Source organism: Haliotis cracherodii, unplaced genomic scaffold (assembly GCF_022045235.1).
Source record: "Haliotis cracherodii isolate W230 unplaced genomic scaffold, xgHalCrac1.p SCAF_7, whole genome shotgun sequence".
Classification (NCBI taxonomy): Eukaryota; Metazoa; Mollusca; class Gastropoda; order Lepetellida; family Haliotidae; genus Haliotis; species Haliotis cracherodii.
The window spans coordinates 40,806,407-40,818,676 of NW_027266330.1; the positions used below are offsets into that span (position 1 = coordinate 40,806,407).

General features: G+C 42.6%; 1 protein-coding gene across 6 annotated transcripts in view; it reads right to left on the bottom strand.

The window, feature by feature from the left end:
- LOC139448500 (uncharacterized) overlaps positions 1-12,270 on the bottom strand; it is a 48,341-nt gene that overhangs the window by 12,242 nt on the left and 23,829 nt on the right. For 5 of the 6 annotated variants that reach the window (XM_071230048.1, XM_071230046.1, XM_071230047.1 and 2 more), the window contains exons 2-7: positions 5,467-5,523; positions 1,744-1,872; positions 1,510-1,563; positions 1,164-1,235; positions 955-1,068; positions 318-413 (exon numbers count right to left, since the gene is read on the bottom strand). In XM_071230048.1, coding sequence (XP_071086149.1) covers positions 318-413; positions 955-1,068; positions 1,164-1,235; positions 1,510-1,563; positions 1,744-1,872; positions 5,467-5,523 — 522 coding nt within the window. Of the gene's footprint in view, positions 1-317; positions 414-954; positions 1,069-1,163; positions 1,236-1,509; positions 1,564-1,743; positions 1,873-5,466; positions 5,524-7,978; positions 8,167-12,270 lie in introns of those variants that run through there. The other variant, XM_071230049.1, reaches the window with a different exon arrangement.

A 12,270-nucleotide genomic window follows, 5' to 3' on the forward strand; every position in this document is an offset into this window, starting at 1 on the left:
GATGGTGCCTGATGTTGTGTATAGTACTGACCTCCTGGTAGGATTGTGCCTGATGTTGTGTTATAGTACTGACCTCCTGGTAGGATGGTGCCTGATGTGTGATAGTACTGACCTCCTGGTAGGATGGTGCCTGATGTTGTGTATAGTACTGACCTCCTGGTAGGATTGTGCCTGATGTTGTGTTATAGTACTGACCTCCTGGTAGGATGGTGCCTGATGTGTGATAGTACTGACCTCCTGGTAGGATGGTGCCTGATGTTGTGTTATAGTACTGACCTCCTGGTAGGATGGTGCCTGATGTTGTGTATAGTACTGACCTCCTGGTAGGCTGCTGCGTTCTTCAGTTGGACCTCAGCACACTGCATCGTGGTCAGGATCCACTTCCAGTTCTTCCTCACAGCCGTGATGCAGTTCTACACATTGAACACACTGTTCACTTCCCGGAAACAAAACATGCAGCCTACCCCATGGTGATACACACATGCATTTAACTATACTCACGAAAAAGAGAAACTGTGCTTCATAAATATTTCAATAAAAATTTATTCTGAAATTAAATAATGCATCTTTCAATACAAGGCATCTAATCTCGTCGTGATTCACAATTGGCACGTGCATGTCAAAGCACGTAGCACAATTTGGATGTTCGCGTGTTTGTCGGGAGCATGTTATTTACACCCGTCGTTCTTAAATGTGAACAGCACACAATGACTCTTTAGTTGTCAGGTGCTCCTAACAACACCTTTGTTTAATCGTAAATAACGCATAAGCGAAGCCCCCTTATGCGGTTGGTGCATCTACAGAATCGATAATACATTGATCTGACGAATGGCCAAATATTATGTTGTTATTTTCAATAACATAACAGTTACATGTCACATGCCTTTTGTCCTTTTTCTAACTGTGACTATCTATTACTGTTCGGTGTATGATGACTCAGCTAGCAAGGAGTACCTGTGCAGTTCTTGCCATGCTCTCGTTAGTTTGGTCAACGCTGCCCTTGGTTTTTCCAGCCTCCCCGGTGTTGACGAGGTGCACGGCCCGGGAGTCGAACTCGGTGGACATGTTCTGTAGTACAGGAAGCAGGGACACGTAATCAATACGGTTCGTGTACAATATCATCTTGGATAGAATGTCATATAAATCTAATGAATATTACTTACCTCAACCAATTCCTGCAGCCCTGAGATTTGCGAAATGACCTCAAAGCATGAACCTCGTTTGGATGACAGCGCCTGTCAGATATAGAAACAACAATAATAACAAAAACAACAATAATAATAAACAATAAAATAAAAACATTGTTTAACATAATGTCATAGTAGTGAAATATTCATGTAAAATAACATTCTTTATGGGCAGGTAGGATATCAGACTGCATATGACACGCCTGGTACACAAATTGATAGAAACAGGTAGTACGGACTAAGAGTGAACTTGCTCCACGGCACAGGTAAGGACATTTGAGCCCAATTCTGAAAGGCGATACTTCAAAGTTGTCTCCCTTACTTCTACTGAGCTGTATCTGCCCTTCAGATCAACCGCCTCATCATCGCCAACCTTCTGTCAAATGAAAAGAAATACAGAGGTCATTTATTCAATATCATTACGGTGTCTATATTCATAAAATATGACAAGGCTTATGCATACTGTTCACTTAAAAGTTAAGATTCATTGCGCTTGTGACTTTTCTCCAAATGTGATATTGTTGACTGTTATGTGATGGTGGTAGAGAAGACTCACCGGGTTCTGAACGAGCTTGTCTATCTGCTGACTGAATTCTTTGATCTGGACCGCCTTCGCTCTCTGCAGACCCAGTGCCCGAATGACACCGCTCTCCCCCTGGCCGAAACTGGCGCACTCCAGTTCCCCCTGCAGATAGAGAGTGACAGCTTACTCGTGGTGTGATACGATACACATATAGCTCAGTCGCTGCGTTATACATTGACAGCTTACTGTGGTGTAATACAGTGACAGCTAACTGTGGTGTTATACAGTGACAGCTTACTGTGGTGTTATACAGTGACAGCTAACTGTGGTGTTATACAGTGACAGCTTACTGTGGTGTTATACAATGACAGCTAACTGTGGTGTTATACAGTGACAGCTTACTGTGGTGTTATACAGTGACAGCTTACTGTGGTGTTATACAGTGACAGCTTACTGTGGTGTTATACAATGACAGCTAACTGTGGTGTTATACAGTGACAGCTTACTGTGGTGTTATACAGTGACAGCTTACTGTGGTGTTATACAGTTACACCTTACTGGGGTGTTAGTGACAGCTTACTTGGGTATTATACAATGACAGCTTACTGTGGTGTTATACAGTGACAGCTTACTGTGGTGTTATACAGTGACAACTAACTGTGGTGTTAGTGACAGCTTACAGTGGTGTTATACAGTGACAGCTTACTGTGGTGTTATACAGTGACAGCTTACAGTGGTGTTATACAGTGGCAGCTAACTGTGGTGTTATACAGTGACAGCTTACTGTGGTGTTATACAGTGACAGCTTACTGTGGTGTTATACAGTGACAGCTTACTGTAGTGTTATACAGTGACAGCTTACTGTGGTGATATACAGTGACAGCTAACTGTGGGGTTATACAGTGACACCTAACTGTGGTGTTATACAGTGACAGCTAACTGTGGTGTTATGCAGTGACAGCTTACTGTGGTGTTATACAATGACAGCTTACTGTGATGTTATATGGTGACAGCTTACTGTGATGTTATATGGTGACAGCTTACTGTGATGTTATATGGTGACAGCTTACTGTGATGTTATATGGTGACAGCTTCCTGTGGTGTTATACAGTGACAGCTAGCTGTGGTGTTATACAATGACAGCTTACTGTGATGTTATATGGTGACAGCTTACTGTGGTGTTATACAGTGACAGCTTACTGTAGTGTTATACAGTGACAGCTTACTGTGGTGTTATACAGTGACAGCTTACTGTGGTGTTATACAATGACAGCTTACTGTAGTGTTATACAGTGACAGCTTACTGTAGTGTTATACAGTGACAGCTAACTGTTGTGTTATACAGTGACAGCTAGCTGTGGTGTTTTGCAGTGACAGCTTACTGTGGTGTTATACAGTGACAGCTTACTGTGGTGTTATACAGTGACAGCGTACTGTGGTGTTATACAGTGACAGCTAACTGTGGTGTTATACAGTGACAGCTTACTGTTGTGTTAGTGACAGCTTACTGTGGTGTTATACAGTGACAGCTTACTGTGGTGTTATACAGTGACAGCTTACTGTGGTGTTATACAGTGACAGCTAACTGTGGTGTTATACAGTGACAGCTTACTGTTGTGTTAGTGACAGCTTACTGTGGTGTTATACAGTGACAGCTTACTGTGGTGTTATACAGTGACAGCTTAATGTGGTGTTAGTGACAGCTGACTGTGGTGTTAGTGACAGCTTACTGTGTTGTTATACAGTGACAGCTAATTGTGGTGTTATACAGTGACAGCTTACTGTGGTGTTATACAGTGACAGCTTACTGTGGTGTTATACAGTGACAGCTTACTGTGGTGTTATACAATGACAGCTTACTGTAGTGTTATACAGTGACAGCTTACTGTGGTGTTATACAATGACAGCTTACTGTGGCGTTATACAGTGACAGCTTACTGTGGTGTTATACAGTGACAGCTTACTGTGGTGTTATACAATGACAGCTTACTGTAGTGTTATACAGTGACAGCTAACTGTGGTGTTATACAGTGACACCTTAATGGGGTGTTATACAGTGACAGCTAACTGTGGTGTTATGCAGTGACACCTAACTGTGGTGTTATACAATGACAGCTTACTGTGGTGTTATACAGTGACAGCTTACTGTAGTGTTATACAGTGACAGCTTACTGTGGTGATATACAGTGACAGCTAACTGTGGTGTTATACAGTGACAGCTTACTGTGGTGATATACAGTGACAGCTAACTGTGGGGTTATACAGTGACACCTAACTGTGGTGTTATACAGTGACAGCTAACTGTGGTGTTATGCAGTGACAGCTTACTGTGGTGTTATACAATGACAGCTTACTGTGATGTTATATGGTGACAGCTTACTGTGATGTTATATGGTGACAGCTTACTGTGATGTTATATGGTGACAGCTTACTGTGGTGTTATACAGTGACAGCTAGCTGTGGTGTTATACAATGACAGCTTACTGTGATGTTATATGGTGACAGCTTACTGTGGTGTTATACAATGACAGCTTACTGTAGTGTTATACAGTGACAGCTTACTGTAGTGTTATACAGTGACAGCTAACTGTTGTGTTATACAGTGACAGCTAGCTGTGGTGTTTTGCAGTGACAGCTTACTGTGGTGTTATACAGTGACAGCTTACTGTGGTGTTATACAGTGACAGCTTACTGTGGTGTTATACAGTGACAGCTAACTGTGGTGTTATACAGTGACAGCTTACTGTGGTGTTAGTGACAGCTTACTGTGGTGTTATACAGTGACAGCTTACTGTGGTGTTATACAGTGACAGCTTACTGTGGTGTTATACAGTGACAGCTAACTGTGGTGTTATACAGTGACAGCTTACTGTTGTGTTAGTGACAGCTTACAGTGGTGTTATACAGTGACAGCTTACTGTGGTGTTATACAGTGACAGCTTAATGTGGTGTTAGTGACAGCTGACTGTGGTGTTAGTGACAGCTTACTGTGTTGTTATACAGTGACAGCTAATTGTGGTGTTATACAGTGACAGCTTACTGTGGTGTTATACAGTGACAGCTTACTGTGGTGTTATACAGTGACAGCTTACTGTGGTGTTATACAATGACAGCTTACTGTAGTGTTATACAGTGACAGCTTACTGTGGTGTTATACAATGACAGCTTACTGTGGTGTTATACAGTGACAGCTTACTGTGGTGTTATACAGTGACAGCTTACTGTGGTGTTATACAATGACAGCTTACTGTGGTGTTATACAATGACAGCTTACTGTAGTGTTATACAGTGACAGCTAACTGTGGTGTTATACAGTGACACCTTAATGGGGTGTTATACAGTGACAGCTTACTGTGGTGTTATGCAGTGACAGCTAACTGTGGTGTTATACAATGACAGCTTACTGTGATGTTATACAGTGACAGCTTACTGTGGTGTTATACAGTGACAGCTTACTGTGGTGTTATACAATGACAGCTAACTGTGGTGTTATACAGTGACAGCTAACTGTTGTGTTATACAGTGACAGCTTACTGTGGTGTTATACAGTGACAGCTTACAGTGGTGTTATACAATGACAGCTTACTGTGGTGTTATACAGTGACAGCTTACTGTGGTGTTATACAGTGACAGCTTACTGTGTTGTTATACAGTGACAGCTTACTGTGGTGTTATACAGTGACAGCTTACTGTAGTGTTATACACTGACAGCTTACTGTGGTGTTATACAGTAGTTTGCATAGAGAGTGCACTCACCTGTTGTTCAAACAGCCAATCCAGGCATTTCTGTACCTCAGACTTCGCCATTTTCCTCTGAAAGAAAACGATAGCCCGATTATACACATGACAGACAAGAGTCTGAAACAGATGCAGTCACACACATGACAGACAAGAGTCTGAAACAGATACAGTCACACACATGACAGACATGAGTCTGACACAGATACAGTCACACACATGACAGACAAGATTCTGAAACAGATACAGTCACACAAATGACAGACAGAAGTCTGACACAGATACAGTCACACACATGACAGACAAGAGTCTGACACAGATACAGTCACACACATGACAGACAAGAGTCTGACACAGATGCAGTCACACACATGACAGACAAGAGTCTGACACAGATGCAGTCACACACATGACAGACATGAGTCTGACACAGATGCAGTCACACACATGACAGACATGAGTCTGAAACAGATACAGTCACACACATGACAGACATGAGTCTGACACAGATGCAGTCACACACATGACAGACAAGAGTCTGACACAGATACAGTCACACACATGACAGACATGAGTCTGACACAGATGCAGTCACACACATGACAGACATGAGTCTGAAACAGATACAGTCACACACATGACAGATATGAGTCTGACACAGATGCAGTCACACACATGACAGACAAGAGTCTGACACAGATGCAGTCACACAGAAGACTACAGCATTGATGGTAGCAGTAGATACCGACTGGGTGCAAGTGACAGGAAGCGAGTGTCACACCCTGTCGGACTGACATTTAGAGGGAGTCGTGTGCAGGCAGCTGGGTGTTCTGCTACCACTGCCGTACACCGGCACACTACAGGCACAACAATACATATAGCTCCGTGGTCATAACTGTCCATTGTCGGGAACCCGATGAAACATCCTGTATACAGTATATAATGACACAGCTCCCTTTCAGCTAAAGGATCGACACATACGTGTAGGTTCACTTCAAGACAGGACACACAGGTTGAATGGAGGCTTGTCTAAAGCACGGGGCCTACTCTATGCCTACTCTATGCCTACTCTGTGCCTTGAATGCTGTCAGTGTTGTGAAGCTGTTTGAAGTGCACAGACCATATCATTGTTACCTCTGTTCTATGACAACACAGCCTTTATACGCAACATCTCCTGCACCGTACTCGCACTCACTATACAGCTATATAATCACAGCTAACCATTTCTATTCAGTGATCAGAATCGCATCAGCTTAAGGTAAAGATTAACCTAGACGTGTCGTAATGGGTAAAGTTAATACACCACGTGTACCCTGTAAGTAGACCTCATTCGCAGAATACTAGACTGGTGACGATCTCTCATTGAAGTCGGTGATGACTACGCCAGTCTTACATTCACCAAATGAAGTGAGTGCCACATAAGGTACGAATGCAGTACTTCTCACTGCCCTACCCCTGAACACGACCCCTATAATTCAGTCGTAAGCTCATTATGCGAAAGTTTCAGCGGGCTAATTTATTTACAATGGATTCTAACACCAGACACCGACCTGGTTTCTCTATTTGCTGAATAACACGTAAATTATGAGAGCCTGTATCCATGGAAACTGACGCCCTAAGTTAACCCTGGAGCGTAGTGCAAGTTAAAATATAACAAAACCGAAACCTGTGTATGGACGAGAATGATCTGTCGCCTCTACCACGTGTCCATGTCTGTCTTTTATATTCAGTAAGGTTTTGGATAATATTTTGGTTTAATCATTTTGGATTATGTGTTGCGCTCTGAGTACCCACTAATCCTCTGGTTTTAATAAGATCATATAAATCTGGTCCTGGTACTGACTATATATTTACACCTGCCCCACCTGTGGAATGACACATCAGTGTCTGTCCCGGCACAGGTTAATATTGAGTTAATAAACACTCGCTGAGTGTGGCGGCAGTTTCACCTGTCCCTGTACAGTTCTACAAACCAGTCCTACGGGTTTTCTCTCTCACTACACACACTCCAATACATCCACAGAGTTATGTGGCATTAAGTTATCACAAAGAAAGGACCCCTTTAAAAAGCCATTGGTTTAGACCATATACCCCCCCCCCCCCACGTACCTGGACTATAACCAGCAGGGCGGAAACCACTTCAACGGAACGTAATATGTACGGAATGTGAATTATTTCAGTAATTCCATCCCGTATTTAATAATCCCTGAATATGTTACATTACATTTTGTATGACGTGGTGTAAAAGCATTATTATCCAAAAGATTTCAGGTTATAAATTTCTAACACTCAAATCAATTCAACAACCTGAAAGCGGTCACATTTGAGACTCGACTGTAACATTGTATAACACGGGTCAAGTATGGCTTCTCTGCTCCAAACACTGGGGGCTGGTATGAGCAATACTGAGTATCAACCTATTCCAAAGACGATATCTCAAGAGTCGCCACGTACTCCTGTCTGACATATAAACTCGGGAACATTACTCTACTGATCTATGTATGAATGATATCAACGATGTAATACTTACATGTCTATACCCGTGGGGTGTCGGCGATGGTGAGCGTGTGTCTGTGTGGTGCTGTGTTGTACTGCCTCGATAACCCGACACACCTATGCGACTATTGCATGACCTCCTTAAGCTTTCAAAAATACCAGAAGGCGGTTTGATCTCCGTGTAGACCACTTTTCCTCTTTACGTGTGAGTTAGCTATAAGGTGTAGCACTTGACTTGGGTATTGTTATTTGGACATGCTCAACATACTCACGAGTTATTTATCCTTACATGCATTGACTTGTCTTTTTCAAAATGCATTGTACTGATGAACACAGCAGCTAGGAGTGGTTAATTGTATATCTGTATATCACATAACCTAATGGAAACGTCAGTCATTGTGTGTTTTTTTCTAGCCTGTTAAAAATGTTATTGAGGACAGATTTCCCAAATATGGACATACTATCCTGGGCCAGGTAGAGCTGCTGCTGATGTCAATCAGGCCTTCCAGCTTGAAGCACGGGTGGGCGGAATTGTTTGCTTTGTAGATTTTGCGGTGCGTTAAACCACTCACCTCACCATCAAACACTATTGTGCAAGGCACGGACAGTATTTTATTTCTTGAATTCGGCCAAATATTGAATTCAGGTATAAGGTATTTGTCTTAGTACCTGTTTTAAAACATTAAATATGGATCGATATTCTTACAGTCCTGGGCGGACGGATACAAGCTTGTTAGGTACTGAAATGTACATTTCGAATAATCTTGTCTAGAATGATGAGAATTCTTAATCCATCCTCACCAGAGCCCAGTCAGAGCCGCCTTGTCCGGCCCACAATACCCACGCCGGGGGAGAGCGTGTCAACAGCCCAGAGAAAACCCGTTGTCAATATACCTGACATGGTCAATAGAGAGGGACGGTCGGCGCACTTGAATCACAAACCACATACATCAATCTAACCCTCTTTCATATACATGAGTGTCTACTCAGTAAAGCAGAACTACAACATTCCCAGTGTAATGAATCGTAGCCCTGGTTTCCAATTTTAAATAAAACGCAAATATTTCCCTCACCTCTGAGCTTGACATAACTGGAGTGGTCTCCCCTTTGTCTGAGTAGGTGTAACTATTGCGCGTGTACCCTCTGTTCGAGAGGACTCTCCTGCAGGTGACATATAGTTTAGACCCCTGGAGATGGGTGATTGACACATTGATGGATATGTTGCTAATGTCCTGGCAGCGGCGTGGATGGAATGTCCACGACTAACACTGTGCTGCCTCCAGCACTCACACAATTACTTACTCACCTGTAACAAATTTATGCCCCGATTGATCATCCCTGTCTCATGTTGTTTTAATGTTTTCCCAAAGCCATCTAATGAGGCAACTCGTTATATTCATCCGTCTATACCAGAAATATGGACACTTTAGTGGCTCGATAACTGCTTGAACCGCTGTGCCCCTGTACGGACGTTACTCCACGTGACGGTTATCTATTAGTAACACAGGCGTCATTTCAAGGCAATTTCTTGAATATTATGCTCAATTCTATCAAACATTTTGATGGCCAGGAAATGCCAGAATTCGTAGACCGTGTTATGAAAGGGAATAATAAGATGTAGAAGTGCTGAATAAATCAGGTATTTTCGAGTAGTGGTTAATGTAGCGTAAACCTGCTCACTCACTGTATTCCCCGATCTACAGTAGTGAGATATGACACTAATCCCAACGAATGTCCCACTATATTCACCGATCTACAGTAGTGAGATATGACACTAATCCCAGCGAATGTCTACCTACATTTATAAACATCGAACTACAGTAGTGAGATATGATACACATCCCGACGAATGTCCCACTATATTCCCCGATCTACAGTAGTGAGATATGACACACATCCCGACGAATGTCTCACTATATTCATCGAACTACACTAGTGAGATATGACACATCCCGACGAATGTCTCACTGTATTTATCGAACTACCGTAGTGAGATATGATACATATCCAGACGAATGTCTCACTATATTCATCGATCTACAGTAGTGAGATATGATACACATCCCGACGAATGTCTCACTATATTCATCGAACTACCGTAGTGAGATATGACACACATCCAGACGAATGTCTCACTGTATTCCCCGATCTACAATAGTGAGATATGACACACATTCCGACGAATGTCTCACTATATTCCCCGATCTACAGTTGTGAGATATGACACACATCCCGACGAATGTCTCACTATATTCCCCGATCTACACTTGTGAGATGTGACACACATCCAGACGAATGTCTCACTATATTCCCCGATTTACAATAGTGAGATATGATACACATCCAGACGAATGTCCCACTATATTCCCCGATCTGCAGTAGTGAGATATGATACACATCCCGACGAATGTTCCACTATATTCCCCGATCTACAGTAGTGAGATATGACACACATCCCGACGAATGTCTCACTATATTCATCGAACTACACTAGTGAGATATGACACATCCCGACGAATGTCTCACTGTATTTATCGAACTACCGTAGTGAGATATGATACATATCCAGACGAATGTCTCACTATATTCATCGATCTACAGTAGTGAGATATGATACACATCCCGACGAATGTCTCACTATATTCATCGAACTACCGTAGTGAGATATGACACACATCCAGACGAATGTCTCACTGTATTCCCCGATCTACAATAGTGAGATATGACACACATTCCGACGAATGTCTCACTATATTCCCCGATCTACAGTTGTGAGATATGACACACATCCCGACGAATGTCTCACTATATTCACCGATCTACACTTGTGAGATGTGACACACATCCAGACGAATGTCTCACTATATTCCCCGATCTACAATAGTGAGATATGATACACATCCAGACGAATGTCCCACTATATTCCCCGATCTGCAGTAGTGAGATATGATACACATCCCGACGAATGTCCCACTATATTCATCGAACTACAGTAGTGAGATATGACACACATCCAGTCGAATGTCCCACTATATTCCCCGATCTACAGTAGTGAGATATGACACACATCCGGACGAATGTCTCACTATATTCACTAATCTACAGTAGTGAGATAAGACACATTCTCGACGAATATCTCACAATATTCCCCGGTCTACAGCAATGAGATATGACACACATCCCGACGAATGTCTCACTATATTCCCTATTCTACAGCAATGAGACACGACAAACGTTCTTGTGAATATCTGAATATACTCTCATCAGCAATTGCTCATAGTATTTACTTTAACATACTAGACCAAACATTGATCAGTAACCAGAGATTTTAGATATGTTTAGATATATCTGAACACTAGAACACACCTTTCATGTTACAGTTTTATTCTAATTTATGGTTACAGGTTACTGGTGCCAAACACCGGACGTTACCCCCCATCTGGCGCAGCTGACAATCTCTCACACAACATGGCTGTTGCAGGGGAATACAAACAGGAATTATGGATCCGGACCATATTTCAATTTCAATATTTCCATGGATTAAAAACTGCCAGTGCTACATATCCTCTATTACAGCGGTATTCAATTATTCCTGTGACTGGCCAATGCATGTGTCTGTATCATATTTGACGCTGTGTTCAATCAAACTATAACTGGACCGATGCTGTCAATCAAGCTGCCAGAGGCAATATCGTGCATTTGATCACCATTTATGACGATACAATCTAGCTAATACAGTAATATTCTATTACCATGGCAACACGAGGGAGACTGATGGCTCGTCAGTGATTACCTTGTTCTGCTGGCTTTATGGGGGCCCCTGAGGCTTTATGTAGCACCCCCCAGCTGGGTGTGCGGCGAATTGAGGAGGTAGAAGGCAGGGTGCGGAGTAAAGCTATATATGTACTCCCAAGGTACAGCTAGAGGCATACCTTGAAACGTGTTTTCGCCTTTACATAGACAATGATCCATGTAATAAATTCAGATTGTTCGGAAGGCCACATGCAGGATAGGAATGTCCATCTGTTTTCGATCACCTGCTGTGCCCATATGCCAAGCATAAACTGAGTGAGTGAGTTGGTTTTAACGCCGCTTTTAACAGTATTCCAGTTATATCGCGGCCTGTCAGCTTAATGTGGGAGGAAAGTCCGAAGTGATGCAGGTCTTAGATATTTACCACTTCGGTGAAACTCACGAGCACGTGTATGGTGCTGACAAACCGAGAAACATAATCGGGGCGATCCTGGATTCGAACCCACAATCATAGGTTTCTGGCGTGCCTGAGGGACGCAACTCTGCACAGCGAATCGCGTCGCCTTAGACGAC